The sequence below is a fragment of the Ranitomeya imitator genome, chromosome 8 (assembly GCF_032444005.1).
Source record: "Ranitomeya imitator isolate aRanImi1 chromosome 8, aRanImi1.pri, whole genome shotgun sequence".
Lineage (NCBI taxonomy): Eukaryota > Metazoa > Chordata > Amphibia > Anura > Dendrobatidae > Ranitomeya > Ranitomeya imitator.
In genome coordinates, this window is record NC_091289.1 from 56,236,279 (window position 1) to 56,259,837 (window position 23,559).

General features: G+C 41.8%; 1 protein-coding gene across 8 annotated transcripts in view; it reads right to left on the reverse strand.

Moving 5' to 3' along the window:
* Nucleotides 1–16,892: 16,892 nt before the first annotated feature.
* PLA2G6 (phospholipase A2 group VI) overlaps nucleotides 16,893–23,559 on the reverse strand; it is a 103,872-nt gene continuing 97,205 nt past the window's right edge. For 7 of the 8 annotated variants that reach the window (XM_069736962.1, XM_069736957.1, XM_069736959.1 and 4 more), the window contains 4 exons: nucleotides 21,084–21,251; nucleotides 20,922–20,995; nucleotides 19,750–19,910; nucleotides 16,893–18,877 (listed from right to left, as the gene is read on the reverse strand). In XM_069736962.1, coding sequence (XP_069593063.1) covers nucleotides 19,766–19,910; nucleotides 20,922–20,995; nucleotides 21,084–21,251 — 387 coding nt within the window. In that variant the 3' untranslated portion in view covers nucleotides 16,893–18,877; nucleotides 19,750–19,765. The remainder of the gene's footprint in view (nucleotides 18,878–19,749; nucleotides 19,911–20,921; nucleotides 20,996–21,083; nucleotides 21,252–23,559) is intronic. The other variant, XR_011315026.1, reaches the window with a different exon arrangement.

Below are 23,559 nucleotides of genomic sequence, written 5' to 3' on the forward strand. Positions count from 1 at the left end.
AGGCGACAGTGTCGCTCTGCACAGTAACAGGACTGCCTCCCCTATTTAAAACAGTTTCCTCAAAAAATAAAAATAAATACATCACTGAAGTAATAATATCTCTTAATTAGCCCCTATGGTAATAATATCCCCCATCCTGGCCCCCATGTGTCTCATTCCTGGCTCCAGCCATATGTTCTTCCATCCTGCCCCATCTATCCCATGATCCTTTCCCATCTGTCTCCATCGTATCCATCCTGCACCATGATCCTGCCCCATCTGTCTCCATCCTGCCCCCATGTCTCCTATCCCGCTCTTTGTCTCCATTCTGCACTGGGCAGGATGGAGACACATAGTCTCTCCTTACCTGGCTGCGCTCCTGCAGCAAAGATCCCTCCCGGCATTTCAAGCGCACGTTTGCCGGCGAATGACAATGATGTCATACACCGGCGCCATGCGCGTTGACATCAGCTGCCAGGCCAATTGGCTGGCGGCTTTAACTATTGCCTTGCGGGCCCACACTGGCAATAGAGTAACTGAACCTGCGTCTCGGCCGGAGGTTCAGTTACTGCATCTGCAGAATCTTGCCACTGGGGCCTGGGCTCGATGAGCAGAAGAGACGGGGCACGGTGCGGGCCTCCTCTGTCCACCAGGCCCCTTACACCAGTCAGGGCAGTAATGCACTGATGGCGGCCCTGCTTAGTCATGATAATCTCTATAAGTTTCTCCAATTTAAAAAAAAAAAATTCACAGAAGTCTTAATTTTTTTTTGAATGACAAGTCAAAAAAGTGACTTAGTTTTACAGAATATCTTAGAAATTAATAATAATAATCTTTATTTTTTATATAGTGCTAACATATTCCGCAGAGCTTTACAGTTTTCACACATCATCATCACTGTCCCCAATGGGGCTCACAATCTAGATTCCCTATCAATATGTCTTTAGAATGTGGGAGGAAACCGGAAAACCCGGAGGAAACCCACGCAAACTCGGGGAGAACATACAAACTCCTTGCAGAGGTTGTCCTTGGTGGGATTTGAACCCAGGACTCCAGCGCTGCAAAGCTGCAGTGCTAACCGCTACCCACTGGACAGTTGGCAACCCTGGGCAAGAGGGTCCACTTCCACCTCTAAAGAAGTTGGAATTGTGCATTATGATGAGCTACTGGACTGCAAACTGCCCATATATTGTTCTTGCACAGGGCCCTCTTCTGCCGGTGTTCGCTGCATAGACAGACAGATAGGATAGAAACAAAAGGAAACAGCAGCAATTTGTAAGTGCTAAGATGTATGCAAACATTGAATACAGTACAGACCAAAAGTTTGGACACACCTTCTCATTTAAAGATTTTTCTGTATTTTCATGACTTTGAAAATTGTACATTCACACTGAAGGCATCAAAACTATGAATTAAGACGTGGAATTATATACTTAAGAAAAAAAGTGTGAAACAACTGAAAATATGTCTTTTATTCTAAGTTCTTCAAAGTAGCCACCTTTTGCTTTGATGACTGCTTTGCACACTCTTGGCATTCTCTTGATGAGCTTTAAGAGGTAGTCACCAGGAATGGTCTTCCAACAATCTTAAAGGAGTTCCCAGAGACGCTTAGCACTTGTTGGCCCTTTCGCCTTCACTCTGCGGTCCAGCTCACCCCAAACCATCTCAATTGGGTTCAGGTCTGATGACTGTGGAGGCCAGGTCATCTGGCATAGCACCCCATCACTCTCCTTCTTAGTCAACTAGCCCTTACACAGCCTGGAGGTGTTTTTGGGGTCATTGTCCTGTTGAAAAATAAATGATGGTCCAACTAAATGCAAACCGGATGGAATAGCATGCCGCTGCAAGATGCTGTGGTAGCCATGCTGGTTCAGTATGCCTTTAATTTTGAATAAATCCCCAACAGTGTCACCAGCAAAGCACCCCCACACATCACACCTCCTCCTCCATGCTTCACGGTGGGAACCAGGCATGTAGAGTGCATTCGTTCACCTTTTCTGCGTCGCACAAAGACACGGTGGTTGGAACCAAAGATCTCAAATTTGGACTCATCAGACCAAAGCACAGATTTCCATTGGTCTAATGTCCATTCCTTGTGTTCTTTAGCCCAAACAGGTCTCTTCTGCTTGTTGCCTGTCCTTAGCAGTGGTTTCCTAGCAGCTATTTTACCATGAAGGCCTGCTGCACAAAGTCTCCTCTTAACAGTTGTAGAGATGTGTCAGCTGCTAGAACTCTGTGTGGCATTGACCTGGTCTGTAATCTGAGCTGCTGTTAACCTGCGATTTCTGAGGCTGGTGACTCGGATAAACTTATCCTCAGAAGCAGAGGTGACTCTTGGTCTTCCTTTCCTGGGGCAATCCTCATGTGAGCCAGTTTCTTTGCAGCGCTTGATGGTTTTTGCCACTGCACTTGGGGACACTTTCAAAGGTTTCCCAATTTTTCGGACTGACTGACCTTCATTTCTTAAAGTAACGATGGCCACTTGTTTTTCTTTACTTAGCTGCTTTTTTCTTGCCATAATACAAATTCTAACAGTCTATTCAGTAGGACTATCAGCTGTGTATCCACCAAACTTCTGCACAACACAACTGATGGTCCCAACCCCATTTATAAGGCAAGAAATCCCACTTATTAAACCTGACAGGACACACCTGTGAAGTGAAAACCATTCCCGGTGACTACCTCTTGAAGCTCATCAAGAGAATGCCAAGAGTTTGCAAAGCAGTCATCAAAGCAAAAGGTGGCTACTTTGAAGAACCTAGAATATAAGACATAATTTCAGTTGTTTCACACTTTTTTGTTAAGTATATAATTCCACATGTGTTAATTCATAGTTTTGATGCCTTCAGTGTGAATGTACAATTTTCATAGTCATGAAAATACAGAAAAATCTTTAAATGAGAAGGGGTGTCCAAACTTTTGGTCTGTACTGTATGTGATATTTTGACTGTGTTACTGCTATATAGAATATGTAACTTCCTTTTTGTAAGCAGTGTTGCAATGTCTCTTGACGCCACTGCAACTGAGCCGGTCAGGATTATGAGCCCACCAATGCCAGCGCCTACTTCAGCTGAATGTGCATCATCAGACGCACATCCGGTTGAAGTGTATTGCAGCACACGAACTCATCGGGCAGTACACAATACACGGCAAATCAGAGGCCAGCAGCTGACATCGGTGCACATGTGATTCAGGGCTCATGGCAGTGACAGCCGGCTGCAGAAGAGTGGAGGGGCAAGGTGAGTAGTAGTGTTTTGTTTTTTTCTTATGCATTGAATTAGAGCGACAATGGCACTATGGGGGACATAGAAGCCCAGGATGGGGGACATATACCAGGAAGGGCCTCATGATGGAGAACATACCAGTATTGTGGACAAATACTAAGAAGGGGGACATATACCAGGAAGAGGCCCAGGATAGGGAATATATACCAGGGTGGGGGACATATACCAGGATGGGGGACATATACCATGGTGTGGGAAAACACATACCAGGATGGGGGATACATACCAGTATGGGGACCATATACCAGGGTGGGGAACATATACCAGGGTGAAGAACACATACCAATATGGGAAATATATATACCAGGAAGAGGTCCAGGATCGGGAACATATACAAGTATTGGGGACATACAGTGGGGCAAAAAAGTATTTAGTCAGTCAGCAATAGTGCAAGTTCCACCACTTAAAAAGATGAGAGGCGTCTGTAATTTACATCATAGGTAGACCTCAACTATGGGAGACAAACTGAGAAAAAAAAATCCAGAAAATCACATTGTCTGTTTTTTTTAACATTTTATTTGCATATTATGGTGGAAAATAAGTATTTGGTCAGAAACAAAATTTCATCTCAATACTTTGTAATATATCCTTTGTTGGCAATGACAGAGGTCAAACGTTTTCTGTAAGTCTTCACAAGGTTGCCACACACTGTTGTTGGTATGTTGGCCCATTCCTCCATGCAGATCTCCTCTAGAGCAGTGATGTTTTTGGCTTTTCGCTTGGCAACACGGACTTTCAACTCCCTCCAAAGGTTTTCTATAGGGTTGAGATCTGGAGACTGGCTAGGCCACTCCAGGACCTTGAAATGCTTCTTACGAAGCCACTCCTTCGTTGCCCTGGCGGTGTGCTTTGGATCATTGTCATGTTGAAAGACCCAGCCACGTTTCATCTTCAATGCCCGTGCTGATGGAAGGAGGTTTGCACTCAAAATCTCACGATACATGGCCCCATTCATTCTTTCATGTACCCAGATCAGTCGTCCTGGCCCCTTTGCAGAGAAACAGCCCCAAAGCATGATGTTTCCACCACCATGCTTTACAGTAGGTATGGTGTTTGATGGATGCAACTCAGTATTCTTTTTCCTCCAAACACGACAAGTTGTGTTTCTACCAAACGGTTCCAGTTTGGTTTCATCAGACCATAGGACATTCTCCCAAAACTCCTCTGGATCATCCAAATGCTCTCTAGCAAACTTCAGACGGGCCCGGACATGTACTGGCTTAAGCAGTGGGACACGTCTGGCACTGCAGGATCTGAGTCCATGGTGGCGTAGTGTGTTACTTATGGTAGGCCTTGTTACATTGGTCCCAGCTCTCTGCAGTTCATTCACTAGGTCCCCCCACGTGGTTCTGGGATTTTTGCTCACCGTTCTTGTGATCATTCTGACCCCACGGGGTGGGATTTTGCGTGGAGCCCCAGATCGAGGAAGATTATCAGTGGTCTTGTATGTCTTCCATTTTCTAATTATTGCTCCCACTGTTGATTTCTTCACTCCAAACTGGTTGGCTATTGCAGATTCAGTCTTCCCAGCCTGGTGCAGGGCTACAATTTTGTTTCTGGTGTCCTTTGACAGCTCTTTGGTCTTCACCACAGTGGAGTTTGGAGTCAGACTGTTTGAGGGTGTGCACAGGTGTCTTTTTATACTGATAACAAGTTTAAACAGGTGCCATTACTACAGGTAATGAGTGGAGGAAAGAGGAGACTCTTAAAGAAGAAGTTACAGGTCTGTGAGAGCCAGAAATCTTGATTGTTTGTTTCTGACCAAATACTTATTTTCCACCATAATATGCAAAAAAAATGTTAAAAAAACAGACCCTATAGAAAACCTTTGGAGGGAGTTGAAAGTCCGTGTTGCCAAGCGAAAAGCCAAAAACATCACTGCTCTAGAGGAGATCTGCATGGAGGAATGGTCCAACATACCAACAACAGTGTGTGGCAACCTTGTGAAGACTTACAGAAAACGTTTGACCTCTGTCATTGCCAACAAAGGATATATTACAAAGTATTGAGATGAAATTTTGTTTCTGACCAAATACTTATTTTCCACCATAATATGCAAATAAAATGTTAAAAAAAACAGACAATGTGATTTTCTGGATTTTTTTTTCTCAGTTTGTCTCCCATAGTTGAGGTCTACCTATGATGTAAATTACAGACGCCTCTCATCTTTTTAAGTGGTGGAACTTGCACTATTGCTGACTGACTAAATACTTTTTTGCCCCACTGTATACCAGGATGGGGAACATATACCAGCACGAGGATCATATATCAGGATGGGGTCATATATACGAGGAAGAAGACCATGATGGGGGGCATATATACCTGGAAGGGGCCAGAATAGGGAATATTACTACATAATGGGAGAGGGGGGGAAATTTGTGTGTCATTATAGGAATTAAAACACTACAGGAACCCAGTTCCAAATTTTGCACCAGGGCCCATCGGACTCTAGTTACGTTGCAGTTTGAAAGTATAATTTGGCCAAATCATGAGAGCTGACCAGCTGTGACAAGAAGTACAGTTCTCTAGGACCCTAAACTTCATAGATATGAATACAAAAATATAGGTGCAGCACAAGTAAAAGGTAAAAGAGAATAGCGGGTGCAAGGTGCCTCAGAAAAAAACAAACCTCCATTTATGCCCAAAAAGATAGAGGACGCACTCCAAGTTTAACAATATGTTGGCATATTTCTGCATGTCAGCACATTGTACCTGTGAATATATATACGCACGGGGGCTTATAAAGGAATATTAAGACTGGTAGTGGCCACTAATGTGACAGAGCTGAGGTGATCAGCTTCGTATTCTACACCGGCCTCTGTTGTATAATTCTATTGTGATGGTACGGTCCCCTTGTTCCGTGCACTCTCGGTGCTGTCATGCACTTACATAGCAGTTTGCACTGTTTCTGGTGCACCTGTCCACACCTGTTCAATGTACTATATTATATGATATTCAATAAAGATTTAGCATTTTTTATATTTATGGACTCTTTGGTCGTTTGTCTAGGTTTTTTGCCTACCCTCCTGTTACTTGATTTGTCAGCGACTTGTCCACTATTTTTGTCCGTCATTAAGATTAGCAGTTAGGTAGTTATTTTGAGCATATTTATTGGGCACCAGTCATGCTGCTATCTTTTGTGAACTTTTGTACTTATTGCCCATATTTTGGGCAGCATGAATAAGATGACAGGTTCCCTTTAAAAAAAAAAATGGTTGCCATGATCATCTTTTTGTCCAATCCAATTTTCCATAAATTCAATAAAACTCCACGTTTATTAGTATTTTCTAAATCTATACCATATTAACACAAATCATGTGCTTAAAAGCTCCTGTTTTGTTTTTTTTGCTGGCTGGTTGCCAAAGTTCAATGTATACAGATGGCAAACACAATTTCATGTCTTTGATTGTTGCAGTAAAGTCACATGAAGGTGTGACTGCAAGTCACACACTCCCTATAATATTGCCCCTATGCCAGGATGAGTAAAATAATAAAAAAAATCATCTAAAAACTTAGCCCTAAATACAGGTTACTTATCCTGGCATAAGTGCAATGAAGTGGGGGTGTGAACTGCTGTCACAACTTCATGGGACTTTGGCCTCTTTCACACGCATGTTTTTTTGTGTCTGTAAGACCACAAATACTGACACATGCACATCCATTGTATTCATGTCAGTTTTTTCCCAAGGATCGTATGTCTGTGTGAAAAACTCGACAGACGTCAGTTTTTTTTTACATGCACTACAGACAAAACAACCGCCACACACGTATGACAAATGGATCACATAGGTAGTTTGCTCTGTTCTCAGGCGCTAGCTGCTGAAGGCAGCTCTCATCTTTGTCACCTGGTCTCCCTGTGATCAGCACAACCAGGCGACAATGATGGGAGTTGTATTCAGCACCCGCTGTGTACATTGTGTGTAAAATGAAAAATGCATTTAAAAAAAATGGGGTGGACTCCCACTTAATTTTGATTACCAACAGAGGGAAAGCCCACGGCTGGGGGCTGATGTTACTAATCTGGGAAAGGGGACAATATCCCAATAAGTTCCCAGGCTAATCATAACAGCTCACAGCTGTCTGTTTAGCCTTTACTGGTTAGTTTATGGAGTACTCTAGAAAAAAAATGGCTTAGGGTCTCCTATAAATTCTAACCAGCAAAGGCTAAACAGACAGTTGTGGGTTGATATTAATAGCCTGGGAAGGGGCCAGGGATATTGCCCTCCCTTCCATTTCAGCCCTCACCTGCCCCAGAAATGGCGCATCAATAAGATGCGCCAATTCTGGTGCTTGGCTTCGCTCCTCCCACTTGCCCTGGTGCAGTCGCAAGTGGGGTAATAGTGTTGGGGTTTATGTCAGCTTTTTATTGTCAGCTGACATCAAGCCCAGGAGTTAGTAATGGAGAAGAGTCTATAAGACGCCCCCATTACTAACCCCATAGTTATATTGTAAAAAAGACACAGCAAGAATAAAGTCCTTTATTTGAAAATAAAACTCTGCACCCTCCTTTGCACATTTATTCACCCAAAAAAGTTATACTCACATTTCCAGCTATAATCCATCAAAGCCCATGTATCCTGTAAAAGATCAAAAATAATAAAACACAATATTCCTCATCTGTCTGACAATAATTCTTTAAGGGCCACGTCCCACAATGATCTGGACGATTTGGAGAGCAGGGCAGGGATGCTGTTGCTCTCCATGCCAGCCGAAACACACCTTTCTCACATCAGCGATACACATTGCAGAAGCATAAATCACTCTTGTCTCAGTGTGTTCCGATTGGCGTGGAAAACATTCACATCACTGATGTGACTGATCTCTGAATCATTCTGATTGTCGTGGGACATGGCCCTTAATGGATTATCGTTGTGGAGTTTTATTTCAAATAACGGACCTTACTTTTGGTGTGACTTTTTTACAATACTAGTAATGACGGCGTCTTCTAGATGCCCCTCCATTACTAATCCCTGGGCTTGATGTCAGCTGACAATACAAAGCTGACATCAACCTCAACCCTATTACCCCACTTACCACGGTACCAGGGCAAGTGGGAGTAAATGAGGCTAAGCACCAGATTTGGCAAGTAGCCTGGATGCCTGGTGGAGCTAGCATAAGGCTTTTTTTTCCCCCCCGCAGGCAACAATGAAGAGAGCTGCCTTCATCACCCAGCGCCTATGAACAGCTAGCTGTAGTGCTTTTCCCAGGTGCTGGTGCGTGTCACACGGATATGATACACGGACAGCAAATGGATGCAGACATACGTATGGCACACGCACATGGACCACAGATATCTCACCAGTACTGTTTTTTCCTGTACAGGAATCACCAGGATATAAGAAGGATGCCTAAGGCAGGCTGCACATGACTATGAAACATGGAAAATGTTTGGATAAGACAGGGCCTGACCTGAGTGTACTGCCTCATGGGTATATATTAAAGGGTTTGTCCACTTCTAGGACAACCCCTTCTCAATTTTATTGTTTGCCTCCTTTAAAATTAAAACACCTACACTGAACTCTGGTGCCATGGTCGTTCCATCGGTTTCGGCACACGTGTTCCCAAGGCAGCCACAGCCCTGTCTTCCTGTTGATGTTTAATATGTTCGAAGGTGGTGACAATGAGGCTGGCGCTGATTAGGTGCAGGGCTCATATGACGTAACAACCTCACATGAGGTCCGGGAACACGAGTGCTGTCACCGCTGGAACAGCGCCGCCACCAGAGGGACAACCCCTGTAAGTAAATAGCTCCAGTTAGGAGACCCAGCTGATGGACCAGGTCTTCTGTTTCAATGACATACAGTTGTGCGAAAAATAGTTTGCCCTCTTCCTGATTTCCTATTCTTTTGCATTTTTGTCACACTTAAATGTTTCAGATCAACAAGCAAATGTAAATATTAGACAAAGATAACACAAGTAAACACAAAATGCAGTTTTTAAATGAAGGTCTTTATTATTAAAGGAAAAAGAAATCCAAACCTACAGGCCCTGTGTGAAAAAGCGCAGAAACGCTGCGGTTTATTTTCCGCTGCATGTCAATTCTTTTTACACCTATTCCATTATAGGAATCCACAGGTGTAAAAACGCAGGCGAATTCCGCACAAAATCCGCAGAAAACCAGCAGGTAAAACGCATGTCATTTTACCAGCAGATTCTGCAGAATCCGAGCGGAAAAATCCGCAATGGAATCCGCAACGTGTGCACATACCCTTATACTTTGCTATTATGTGTGTCTATAAGGACATGTTTGTTTTTCAGGACAGGCAGTAATTTTGATTGTTATCACTTTGGGGTACATTTTGTTGAAATATATCATGCTTAACTCTATTTGACTGTTCTTATTTGCATATACTGGTGTTGTTTATGCACTGCTATTTTATTTCTTACACTTGTGGTTATTATATACCCATATATGTTTATATTAGCTTCTAGCTTCTTTTTTTCTTTTATTCACACTTCTTTACTCACATGTGACTCTCATTCGTTCCAGTAGAAGCGCCGGGTATACACTACGCCCACTGCTATGTCACACTTACACGTCGCACTTCACCGTCACTTCCGGCGTCTTATGCGCTCCACATTGGAACGCGTGCTGCTGTTCTTCTCCCCCACGTGGTGCGCTCCGAGGAGACGCGTCATGTGGGAGGAGTCTAACTCCGGCGTTACCATGCATTGTAAAACATACGCACCTAACCCCAGCTGTTTGTTTTTAATATATCACACACAACACCGCTGATTGGTTTTTTTCTCAGTTAAATACAGTTTCACATGTTGCTACTCCATTCCCTTGTTAAAGCTCAGGCGAAACGCGCGTCGGGCAGGTGCGGCCTGCCACGGGGCTCTTTTTATGGTTAGAATCCAATTGGATTCCATCCTGTTTTGACACTATGACACTTTGTCTCTTTAGGATTTATATTTACTATTGTGATATATATATATCAAATGAAGGTTCAACCTCCTCTGTTATACAACTGGAGTAACGCAGTCCATTGGTTCCACCTACTGTCCAGTTGGCAATCAGTCTACGAGCAAGGCATAGAACTATTGCATCCGGCCTATCAAATTACGAGCAGGCAGTCCTCCATCAATGCTAAGTGATTCTCAATCTCATTCATGTATATCCTCTTTGTTAATTTTTAACCCAGCTGAAAACGTATATATATATATATATATATATATATATATATATATATATATATATATATATATATATATATATATATGTATATATATATATATATATATATATATATATATATATACAGGTCCTTCTCAAAAAATTAGCATATAGTGTTAACCCTTATCCGGCTGAATAGGTACAATTGTAACTATTCCGTTTTAAAATTGCAATAACTTTTTTTTGAAAAGACGTAGAGGGCTGAAATTTCGTGACATCTCTACATTTTTGGTCCAGAATATATTGGCCAAATTTCAATAAAATATCTCCACCCGCTTCCGAGATAAGGGGTCGAGATCTTTTTGCATCCATAACAAGCTGCATAGGTACAAATGTACCTCATATATTTTGAATGAAGATAATGCAAGGGAAAAAGCATAAATTTTTTTTTAATGATAATGCTATTTAACTATTATAAACAAGTAAAAAACTGTTCATTTACATTATAAAAGAAAATGTAAGAAACTTTTTTTTATTGATTTTCTTTGCAAGTAATGCATGTTGGCTTTGCTACAGAGTGTTCATCGCAAATGGGTTTCACACAAACCACACAAGACTTTCTAGTCTTGCGTTGTTTTCGCCTCAGGTCTCTGCAGACATAGCAACTACCAACAACAGGGGAGGGTCCACGACTACCATGAGGTATTTTGGGGCCAGCTGCTGGCTGCGATGCTACCACAATGCATCGTCCAAGCACCATTTCTACTGCACCTCGAAGAAAATGGTTTCTCATTATCATTTTGTTTGTACTACGATCTTCAATTGCAATCATACACAGCTGATTTGCGAGATCTTTCAGGAACTTTCTTCGTTGATCCTTTGCCCTGAAGCTTGGATTGTGTTCTCTGTAGATGATGTAGGATGCTAACCCACTGACATCAATCATATTGTAGAAAAATGCCAAAGTCCAACGTGATGTTCGTCGTTTCACAGTGTACTCTCCCAACATTTTATCCATAACATCAACGCCACCTTTTGTTATGTTGTAGTATTTTATTATCTCTGGCTTGGCTGCTAGTGTCTCTTCAACTTCTCCCGTCATGTGCATAGATGATAGAAGCACGACTGATTTGTTCTTCTTTGGTACATATGAACAGACTGTTGCATCATGATTGTAGGCAAAATTTGTCGAGTATACAGGCCTTTCTTTGGCAGGCTGCATGTTGTTAGGTAGGAACCTTTTGTTTTTTCTCACTGTACCAACTAGTGTCATGTTCCAGGAGTTCAATACCTTAGCTAGTTCCATGGTTGTAAAGAAGTTATCGGTGGTGACATTTCTTCCAGAGCCTTTATACGAGCTCACTAGGTCCAATACTGTTCGTTCTCCAATGTTTACTTGTCGAGGACCATCAGTTGGTTTCCCAGTGTAGAGCTGACCTTGTAAAGGGTAGGCATTTGATGAGTCACAAGCCCAGAAAATCTTTATGCCATATTTAGCTGGTTTTGAAGGTATATACTGGGTAAATTTAGTATGACCTCTAAATGGAAATAATTGCTCGTCGACGGTGATACAATGATATGGCTTGTAGGCTCTCTCCAGATTACTGTTCAGCATTGTCCAGATGTCCCGTATTGGTGCAGCTTTATCTGTTTGCACACGTTCTGCACGTGTATTTTCGTTGTCAAACCTGATAAATCTGAGTATCATCTTGAAGCGGTCACGAGACATGGCTGCACGTATAAGAGGCAGAGCAGCAACATTCCACATTTCCTCCAGATTCTCTTTGTTGGCTCTGTGCACACCAGCAGCAATCAGTATGCCCAAAAATGCATGAAGTTCAGTTTCAGTAAATTGCTTGAATGTTTTTTGTGGTGGCCGTTTGGAAGAATCAGGAAAACGTTGTACCAGTTCGTTGTTGTAAGCATCACAAACTCTCTTGGCCTTTCGATTCGTTTCCCGTAATATGATGTCACACATCTCGGGAGTCATGATGGACTTGAATAGCTCTTTTGCTGTATATAGGTTGCTGATTGCTGCAGGGCCACCTCTTTGTCGTAGGACATTACGAGATTTTGTTTGTGCATTTGGCAGTGGATTACTGCACCATTGAGTTTCATCCTTAGCAGTCCAAATGTCGCCTGCACTTTGAGGCACAGAATCATCCTCAACACTTTCGTCTGATTCGTATTCATTTTCATGCTCTATGACCATTTCTTGTTCAATGTCTGAATCTTCTTCAGTAACATCCACTTGTGGTACATAGTTTTCATCATCAGATGGAACATATGGTTCATCCTCATGCTCAGAATCAGATTCTTCTGGCATTCGCATTATTTCGTCAGACGTAAATCTGTAAATATGAAAAAATGTAAAATAAATAATTTTCCGAAATACTACATTATTGGCTTTTCACAAAATTATACTAACCTGCAAACACGTTTTCTTGGATTATGGCGGAAACTAGATCCAGCATTACTATCACTCATGATGACTTGCTAGATGAATTTTGGCTTCGTATTTTGTGCTGAATATAAATAAAACATCGTAAAACAATATGTAGATACTAATTATTATCCATTTTTCGTATAAAAATTATACCTATAGTGATAAGTTTCATACAAAATATATGTAAGCCAAGTCCAGGCTGAAAGACAATTTGACTGTTCTGTCCCCACATAATGAGAATAAAGGTATAACTGGCTGTTAGATGCTGTGAGACTTTCCTACCTTCGTTTCCAAGAAATTGAAGACTTCACAAGCCTAGAAATGTGTGCTCACAGCAATGAGATGAACAGCAAAATGGCTAATGAGAGGAGGGAGGCAGGAAGACAAGTAGAAGCCACTCCCAGTTTGAATTAACTTAATTGACAGCAACATAAGTGACCAGTAACAACACTGAACAATAGATATCAGCATAACATTTGTAGCTGAATGAACTTTAGTTTCTGAAACCAAGTAAAGTCTTCCCACAGTGGAGGTATATGTGAAGGTACAATTGTACCTATGCAGCCTGTTAAGGTTGTAAAATTATGCAGCCTGACAAGGGTTAAATTTCATTATTTACCATAATGTAATGATTACAATTAAACTTTCATATATTATAGATTCATTATCCACCAACTGAAATTTGTCAGGTCTTTTATTGTTTTAATACTGATGATTTTGGCATACAACTCCTGATAACCCAAAAAACCTGTCTCAATAAATTAGCATATCAAGAAAAGGTTCTCTAAACGACCTATTACCCTAATCTTCTGAATCAACTAATTAACTCTAAACACATGCAAAAGATACCTGAGGCTTTTATAAACTCCCTGCCTGGTTCATTACTCAAAACCCCCATCATGGGTAAGACTAGCGACCTGACAGATGTCAAGAAGGCCATCTTTGACACCCTCAAGCAAGAGGGTAAGACCCAGAAAGAAATTTCTCAACAAATAGGCTGTTCCCAGAGTGCTGTATCAAGGCACCTCAATGGTAAGTCTGTTGGAAGGAAACAATGTGGCAGAAAACGCTGTACAACGAGAAGAGGAGACCGGACCCTGAGGAAGATTGTGGAGAAGGACCGATTCCAGACCTTGGGGAACCTGAGGAAGCAGTGGACTGAGTCTGGTGTGGAAACATCCAGAGCCACCGTGCACAGGCGTGTGCAGGAAATGGGCTACAGGTGCCGCATTCCCCAGGTAAAGCCACTTTTGAGCTACAGAGAAGCAGCACTGGACTGTTGCTAAGTGGTCCCAAGTACTTTTTTCTGATGAAAGCAAATTTTGCATGTCATTCGGAAATCAAGGTGCCAGAGTCTGGAGGAAGACTGGGGAGAAGGAAATGCCAAAATGTCTGAAGTCCAGTGTCAAGTACCCACAGTCAGTGATGGTGTGGGGTGCCATGTCAGCTGCTGGTGTTGGTCCACTGTGTTTCATCAAGGGCAGGGTCAATGCAGCTAGCTATCAGGAGATTTTGGAGCACTTCATGCTTCCATCGGCTGAAATGCTTTATGGAGATGAAGATTTCATTTTTCAGCACGACCTGGCACCTGCTCACAGTGCCAAAACCACTGGTAAATGGTTTACTGACCACGGTATTACTGTGCTCAATTGGCCTGCCAACTCTCCTGACCTGAACCCCATAGAGAATCTGTGGGATATTGTGAAGAGAAAGTTGAGAGACGCAAGACCCAACACTCAGGATAAGCTGAAGGCCGCTATTGAAGCATCCTGGGCCTCCATAACATCTCAGCAGTGTCACAGGCTGATTGCCTCCATGCCACGCCGCATTGAAGCAGTAATTTCTGCCAAAGGATTCCCGACCAAGTATTGAGTGCATAACTGAACATTATTATTTGATGGTTTTTTTGTTTGTTATTAAAAAACACTTATTTGATTGGATGGGTGAAATATGCTAATTTATTGAGACAGGTTTTTTGGGTTATCAGGAGTTGTATGCCAAAATCATCAGTATTAAAACAATAAAAGACCTGACAAATTTCAGTTGGTGGATAATGAATCTATAACATATGAAAGTTTAATTGTAATCATTACATTATGGTAAATAATGAAATTTAACACTATATGCTAATTTTTTGAGAAGGACCTGTATATATATATATATATATATATATATATATATATACCATTAATTACATCAGTGTTGTGCAACAAGAACAATGCAGCAAAGAAACACATCAATGTGTCACTTTAAAGAATGTCTTTCATACTTGGTCATGTGGCAAGGCCCTCTAAAGCAGTGTTCCCCAACTCCAGTCCTCAAGGCCCACCAACAGGTCATGTTTTCAGGATTTCCTTTGCATTGCACAGGTGATGCAATTATTACCTGGGCAAGACTAAGGAAATCCTGAAAACATGACCTGTTGGTGGGCCTTGAGGACTGGAGTTGGGGACCCCTGCTCTAAAGGGTCGATATTGACTTTTAGGATTGCCACATCTAAATGACAGTAGAGTTGATGTCCTTTGACTCGCTGAAGAGGCCATTTGCATTAAAGCCCCACTGCAGTGTTTTTTGCTTTTATTCCCTATCCGTACAGAGCATGCATTACAATACTTAATGGTTGCTGTTGTCTGCCGCTTCAAGTGCTGCTCTAGGCCTGTACATGGGGATGCTATGGGGGTGACATGCTGGGGCAGGTCTGCTGTACAGGGTATAAGCAATCGGTTTGTCAAAATACAGTTAAAAAATAAATAAAATATGGAAAAAAAAGTTTGGATCATCCACCTCCTTTTTCCCCCATTAAAAAGAAATTAAAAAAAAAAAAAAAAAATACACATATGGTAATGCTGAGCCCATAAAACTCCTATCAAAATATAAAATTCATTAACGTGATCAGTGATGATGTCACATTCTAAATCAGATTAACAGGATGTCTGTGGATATTATCCACGCTGCTGAATAAGCGTAGATCCAGGTATGATGAAATGAAAGATGGTGGTTTATTCCATGTGTTTTGAAGTATATAGCTACTTTTTAATCAGGAAATGACCACATGTATACAAGGAAAAAAAAAAGGGTTTACCGTTTAAATAGATCAATCTTTCAATATGGACGCCAAAAGAGCCACATGACAGTGTCAGAGTTCAGGAGGACACCACATGGTGCGGCACATGATATGTATGGAGAAAAAACAAATATTTTATATATCATGTGCCGCACCATGTGGTGTTCTCCTGAAGCAATAATTTTAACTGTATTTCACGCCGATTTCTCCTACAGCTTTATCGTTAGAAAAAATTCTAGAAACACGAGAATTGCAGTGTTTGGCAGCAGCAACGCAAAAAAAAAAAACTGCAATAAGAAGCAATCAAAATATCATCTCCATCCTAAAATGGCATCAATAAAAGCGTCGGCTTAAGGTGTAAAAAACTAGCCCTCACATAGCCCCATCGATAGCAAAAGTTATGGGTCTCGGAAAACGGAGACAAGTAAAATTCTTATTTATACGAATGACCACATTTGTTTCACAACTTAAAGAAAGAAAAAAAAACAACAACAAGCCCTTATAAGACTATGTCAAAATAAGAAAGTGATGAAATCGTAAAAATGGAAAAAATCATCTGTGATACATTCCCAAGATAACATTGCATGGCTATAAAACTCCCTATGACAACTTAGGGCGGTGATAATATCCTGCTGATAAAACGCTCATTGTATTGAAACAACAGCACACGGGTCTAATAAGTGACACATCACTGAAATCAGTGTCTCAGCCCCTACCTCATGCTGACCTCGGATTACATAGCAAAAACTTGCCGATAGATGCAGTATAAGTTTCGTAATTATAATAAATAATGTGCGTGAGTCAAATAAATGCTGGAATACTGGTTGCAACATGGTATCATTTTCACAAACTGGACTTGACAGGTCTCACCATATAAACAGATGGGGAAAGACCTGTCAATCAAACCAAGCTGGTAATAGTAGGACGAGGATGGATGCTCAAAGCTTCCTACTAAAGTTCCTCTTATCTTTCCTGGATAAAAACAGGGAAAAGCAGCAAGAACAGATTTTCTTAATATTTTTATTACATTATGTGTTCACTTATAGACAATTTAATAGGAATTTTAAATCAAAGAATACTTCAGTGCATGCTGGAAAAAGAGCAGCAATAATCCCTTAATTATAACGTGTTACTCATATATTACCTATGGATAAATAAAAAATGACATTTGCCGTATTTGTTCCTTGAAGAGTTATAAGTGTAAGGTCACCTTTATGTGATCCCACATGAAGGCGTATCTTTGGCAGAAGCGGCTGTGCGTTTCAGGCTCCAGTGACTAGTCCGCAGACTACTGGCTGCTGTGAATAACAGCCTGCAATCTGCGGACTGTCCCCTAGACGTAGAGACCTCGATCAGATGGATGCGATGCTGCTGCCTGTCAGCATTTGTATTACAGCACCGCCTATAACTCTTATTTCGGGTCATTTCGCTTTTGTTCAGGCCACGACATATTCCTGTAATACAGAGGCTTCAGCCCAAGCAGCAATGTGCTATACTATATAATATTTAGCAAATCCTTTACTTCTGCTCATACAGAGGAGAAATAACAGGCAATTCAAGGGCATATTCACGCGAAAACAACTCCGTCCATTACAGGGGTGATTGGGGAGATGGTGAAAACAGAGCTATTGATGCAAGAGGAGAATGCAGGGACTGGTGACCCACGCACATAAGGGCTCTTTAATTAGGTCATTAAAGAAACTAATCAACAAATGCTCTCCTTCAGCACTATACCTTGCTTGTGTCTGCGGACAGTCCCTTTAAACTTTATAAGAGGTCATGATTACACACGCAGTGTTTCTGATGCAATTTCTATCACGGGAGATTTACCTGGTGACTGCGTTTCTATTTTCAGTACACACTGGATTGAATGACTTAAAGGGGTACTCCGCTCTCCCAGATCTTATCCCAATATGTAGTAGGTGTAATAATAATAATATTAGCAAATACCTCTAATTAGAAATGTAGTATAGTTCTTCTGATTCGCTCTGTCGCTTACCCCATGTGCAAGGCATTGCAGTAGATAAGGTATCCATGGTTACGCCCACTCATATAGTGACAGTTAGATTGTCGTTAGTGGTTCTAGCCATGGATGACTAAGCAATTTAGGGTAAGCGACATGGCTTATCTGAAGAACTATACTAGATTTAAAAAAAAGGAAGTATTTACTGATATTATTATTACACCTACTACATATTGGGACAGGATCTCGGAAATGGGAATATACCTTTAATGACTCGTCTATAAATACATCATAGCCACTGTTTACTAAGAATATAAGCAAGTTTACAATAGGTTTTGTTGATCTAAATAATTTTGTATAGTTTTCAAAATTGCTATATTAATGTGAATGAGAACATCCATGCTTAGAGGTTAAAAATTCATAAAGGCCTGAAACTTTGCAGATTTGAAGATTTACAAATCAATTCGTGTGTCCTAGTCCACCGGCCATGATCACTCGCATCCGGCGAATCCTCGCAATGTGCACAATGTGAGGGTACACAACTCTGCAGTCACAGAGTGACTGGACACTGGCAGCCTACGACTGTACAACCTGTTGGTCTATAGGAAAACGGTAGATGGCCAAGTACAGCACAGTCTCCAGCAGTCCCATAAACAATGAAAAATGTCACATTTTAGAGTCCCAAACTTAGGATCAATGGGGGCTCCAGTGATCACTTCCCGGAAACGATCAAGTTATCACGTATCCTGTGGAAATAGATAACTTGCAAATTATGAAGTCCAAATGTGAGTGACAGGGAGGTGCATCAGCAATGGTATCAAGTCACCTGTAGGACGGAGATAAACCAGGGAGAAGCTGTTCATCAGGCCCTAGGTGAAATGTAGTGAATATCATCCACAGGCAGAAATACTGGACAAGGGTTGTATAGTCGGGAGGTTTCTTCAGTGGCTGCTGTCAGTCCATGCAAGTTCCAGTTGTTTCACAGCAAATTATATTAGTCTATTATATCTGTCAGTGACTACACCTGAAAGACAAGGATTTCATCGTCACGCTCTATAACTAACAGAATAGTACTTTATGAATGCATGCATTATACAGATTGTTACAGGATGTCAGATTAATTAGAGAATAGCTTAATGCAGATAAAACAATTAGAACTGAATAATATTTGTATACGCAGAAAATACCCAGCTTACCGCTCTATGGAAGGATACAGGCAGCTGGCCACTTACCAGCTAGTATGGCTACAGAAGACAGAATAGAGAAGGATACAGGCAGCTGGCCACTTACCAGCTAATATGGCTACAGAAGACAGAATGGAGAAGGATACAGGCAGCTGGCCACTTACCAGCTAATATGGCTACAGAAGACAGAATGGTGAAGGATACAGGCAGCTGACCACTTACCAGCTAATATGGCTACCGAAGACAGAATAGAGAAAGATACAGGCAGCTGGCCACTTACCAGCTAATATGGCTACAGAAGACAGAATAGAGAAGGATACAGGCAGCTGGCCACTTACCAGCTAATATGGCTACAGAAGACAGAATAGAGAAGGATACAGGCAGCTGGCCACTTACCAGCTAATATGGCTACAGAAGACTGAATATAGAAGGATACAGGCAGCATCCCACTTACAAGCTAAAATGGCTACATAAGACAGAATAGAGAAGGATACAGGCAGCAGGCCACTTACCAGCTAATATGGCTACAGAAGACTGAATATAGAAGGATACAGGCAGCTGGCCACTTACCAGCTAATATGGCTACAGAATATAGAATGATATAGACCAATGGCCACTACCAGCTAATATGGCTACAGAAGACAGAATTCAGCCCCATAAAACAGCACGTTTCCTGCCCCCGTGCAGAGGACTGACGATATACAGCACTTACTGATAGAGCTCAGACTTCAGGGTGCCAGTAAAAGGCTTGCTAATCTTTGTAGTTCTTCCCTCTGCTGGTAGATGTAGATCTGGGTGTCCCACAGCATGTTTACCAACACTGCATCGCTAATTTCATCTAGCATCACATCTGTTTGGAGCTGTGGACTCAATCTACATTATGGATATTAAAAAAAAACCACAGAAATAAAATGACCACAGAAGGTAATACAGTACAGTTTTACATTACATGTCAGTCTCATGCAGGAAGATTAGAGAGAGGCATATTCATCCTGACAAATACAGCACGTAGGACCATATTATATAACCATAGTTATACAGTCATTAAAGGGATATTCCACTAAGAAGCATTCGTCCCCTTCCCAATGAATATGTGACAAATACTAAGTCAATGGAGAGCAAGAGTAGGGTAGTGCCACAAATTGTGAATGAAGGGGTGGGATACGTACTCCACCGCTGCTCCCTTCACACTTCTAGTGGAAGTTCTGTATTAGTGTCGTCACTCAGGAATAAACAGAAGTTATGGATACCACCAGTGTATGTGGGAACCTGCCTCCCTCCTCCATTCAGATTATTCACTTAACATATTAAAGGAAACCAGTTATCAGAACTGTATACCCTAACTAATGGCATATGTGGAAAGGTCCTTTAATACTGATTAAATTCTTACCATCTTCGTACAATTTAGTTTTTCCATTTTAGAGAATTCCAACATTTACATTTTATGTTAATGAGGTGCAAGTGCAAGTCCTCTCCTTCTTCCAAGAGCCATAACTTATTTTTTATTTTTCCATTCACATAGCTTTATGAGGGCTTACCTATTGCAGCATAAGTTGTACTTTTGAGTGGCAAAATGCGCAATTCCACAATTGTTTTGTTTATTTATTTTTTTTAGGGGGGTTTATAATGTTCAAACACTGTAAAAATTACTCAGAAACATGGTTCTCCAGCTCCACGCCACTCCATCCATGGCTGTTAGAGGCAGATGATGGCTGAATATCACATCCACCATTTGCTAGGAAAGAGGCGGGCTCGGCTTGCAAGCCCACATCAAGGTCGGGGATCCGGCATATCACATAATTATACGTCATAGGCCGGTAAGGGGTCAAAGTGTCTTTACATACGTGACATTAGTTAGGGGTATAAAATCTTTAACATTCTCACCTGAAGTATGGGACATCTATCATCTCACACCATGCCTGGGCCCTATTTACAGCTGGTCCATCTGAATCTGTGCACTGGAAAGACAACTAGAGTAAATGTGTGCATGCAAGCGGAACGCATAGAACAACTGGACAGTCCTTGGTCTGGGTGAGCTATACGTACACAGTCTATAACCATCTTGCCCAGTTCTCTTGCTCCAACCACAGTCTTCATCACCTCCCATGGGTTAGATGGCCGAAACACATCTACAGAGCTCACTTGTATTTGTGGAGGCTTCCCGGTGCCTAGTGATACCACCACACCTAACTTCTTTACTTGCTCGCCTTTTCCCTGGACAGAACAGATGAAAACATAATAATATATTATTAAAAGAGTTTTATGTTAATAAGGGTACTCACTGTGTGATTAAAAGTTATGGAGACTTCTATAAAACCTTCAAAAAACAGGTTTAGGTTTCCTTTCACTGACTAAGTAATAATGAAAGGAACAAACCGAAACAGTATTAGAAAGTTGCATGAGTAGTAAAACTTTATTAAGTACATGGAAGCCCCTGTAAATTATATATATTAGATATGATAACTGAACTGAGATAACATTTATGCTCATCAAGTATTTCTTAGACAGAGAGTTGTGATACCACATATCATTTATCTCACAGTCTCTTGAGGGAAATTAAGTGGCCACCCCCAAGACAGCTGATGGCAACCATTCGTTCTGACCACAAGTCATCCAGACCCCCATACACATACATGCTCTACCCATGCACATCTCAATAAACTCAATAAACTTTGTTGTTACATTTTTTTTTTATTCCATTCTAGTATTTTCTTTTGGTAGATTACGGAGCAAATTCATTAAAGAGGTTGGCCACAACCTTCCTTAGGCTAGGCCATCAATATCTGTTTGCGAAGCCTAGCATTCCCATTCTATGGTAGGCGAGAGCCTGATGTGTTGGGGTAGAGAGTTCCAGAGTATGGGGGAAGCACGGGATAAGTCTTGGACGTGGTTGTGGGAAGAAGAGATGAGAGGGGAGTAGAGAAGGAGATCTTGTGAGGATCGGAGGTTGCGTGTAGGTAAGTACCGGGAGACCATGTCACAGATGTATTGAGGAGACAGGTTGTGGATGGCTTTGTATGTCATAGTAAGGGTTTTGAACTGGAGTCTCTGGGTGATAGGAAGCCAGTGAAGGGCTTGGCATAGGGGAGAGGCTGAAGAATAGCGGGGAGACAGGTAGATTAGTCGGGCAGCAGATTGTAGGATGGATTGGAGTGGTGCCAGAGTGCTAGAGGGGAGGCCAGAGAGTAGGAGGAGGTTGGAGTAGTCAAGGCGGGAGATGATGAGGGCATGCATTAGTGTTTTTGTGGTTTCGTGGTCAAGGAATGCACGGATCCGGGAAATATTTTTGAGTTTGAGACGGCAGGAGGAAGCAAGCGCTTGGATATGTGACTTGAAAGAGAGGGCTGAGTCAAGGATCACCCCGAGGCAACGAGTGTGTGGGACTGGGGAAAGTGAGCAGCCATTGACATTGATGGATAGGTCTGGTGGAGGGGTAGAGTGAGATGGGGGAAAGATGATGAATTCTGTTTTGTCCATGTTCAGTTTTACAAAGTGAGCAGAAAAGAAGGCCGAGATAGCAGACAGACAGTGTGGGATTTTGGTGAGTAAGGAGGTGAAGTCAGGTCCAGATAGGTAGATCTGCGTGTCATCGGCGTAGAGAGGATACTGCATACTGTGGGATTCTATGAGCTGTCCTAGGCCGAAGGTATAGATGGAGAAGAGTAGGGGTCCTGAAACAGAGCCTTGGGGAACACCAACAGACAAGGGGCGAGGTGAGGAGGTGGTGTGGGAGAGGGAGACACTGAATTTTTTTGCGTAAAAGCTTTGATGAATCGGCTCTTTAGTGTTCTAATGTGTCATAATCTGAGAACAAAAGGATCTGACTTGTTGAAATTCAATACGTCTGACCTTTTGTTCCTTCAAATATCTGCCTTTCGGCATAGCTGGGATATCCTCAAACCCAAAAGATGGTTGTACAGACATAACATGAGTTTTTCCATCGACTTGCTTCAGGAGCACACACCTCCCCTGCCTCCTGACTTCCTAGGGACTGTGCGCTTCTGAGTCTGACTGATTGACTAACTGCTTGCAGCATTGGAGATTGCACAGTTCTGGCCTCCAGCATAATGATGGCTCTGTTCTGAGAGGAGGCAGCCTTCCCTCTGCATCACTGGACTAGTACAGTGGCACTGAAGGTAGCCGGATTCGGCAAACCAGCCAGCTTCAGAGCAGTGCTTACCAGCACATGTAGCCAACCAGTAGTAGCTGGTATCCTTAGCAATGAGAGGTACACAATAGAATTAGAAACACCTTTGTCATTAAAAATCCTCTCCGTTCTTATTAACAGGTAAATTAAAAAGTAGCTTGCTTTTACAAGCATTTTGCAATTTTACAGATTTTATAACATGAGGATAAAGGGAACCTGTCATTAGATTCATGCAAAAAGTCTTAGGAATCACAGGCACAATTCGAGTCTCAGGAATATGTGAAAAAAACTATACGAGACAGAGGGCCGGACTGTGACTAAAACACAGCCGTAGCACATAAATCCCACTAGCCCCCATCATATACTCCAACAAAA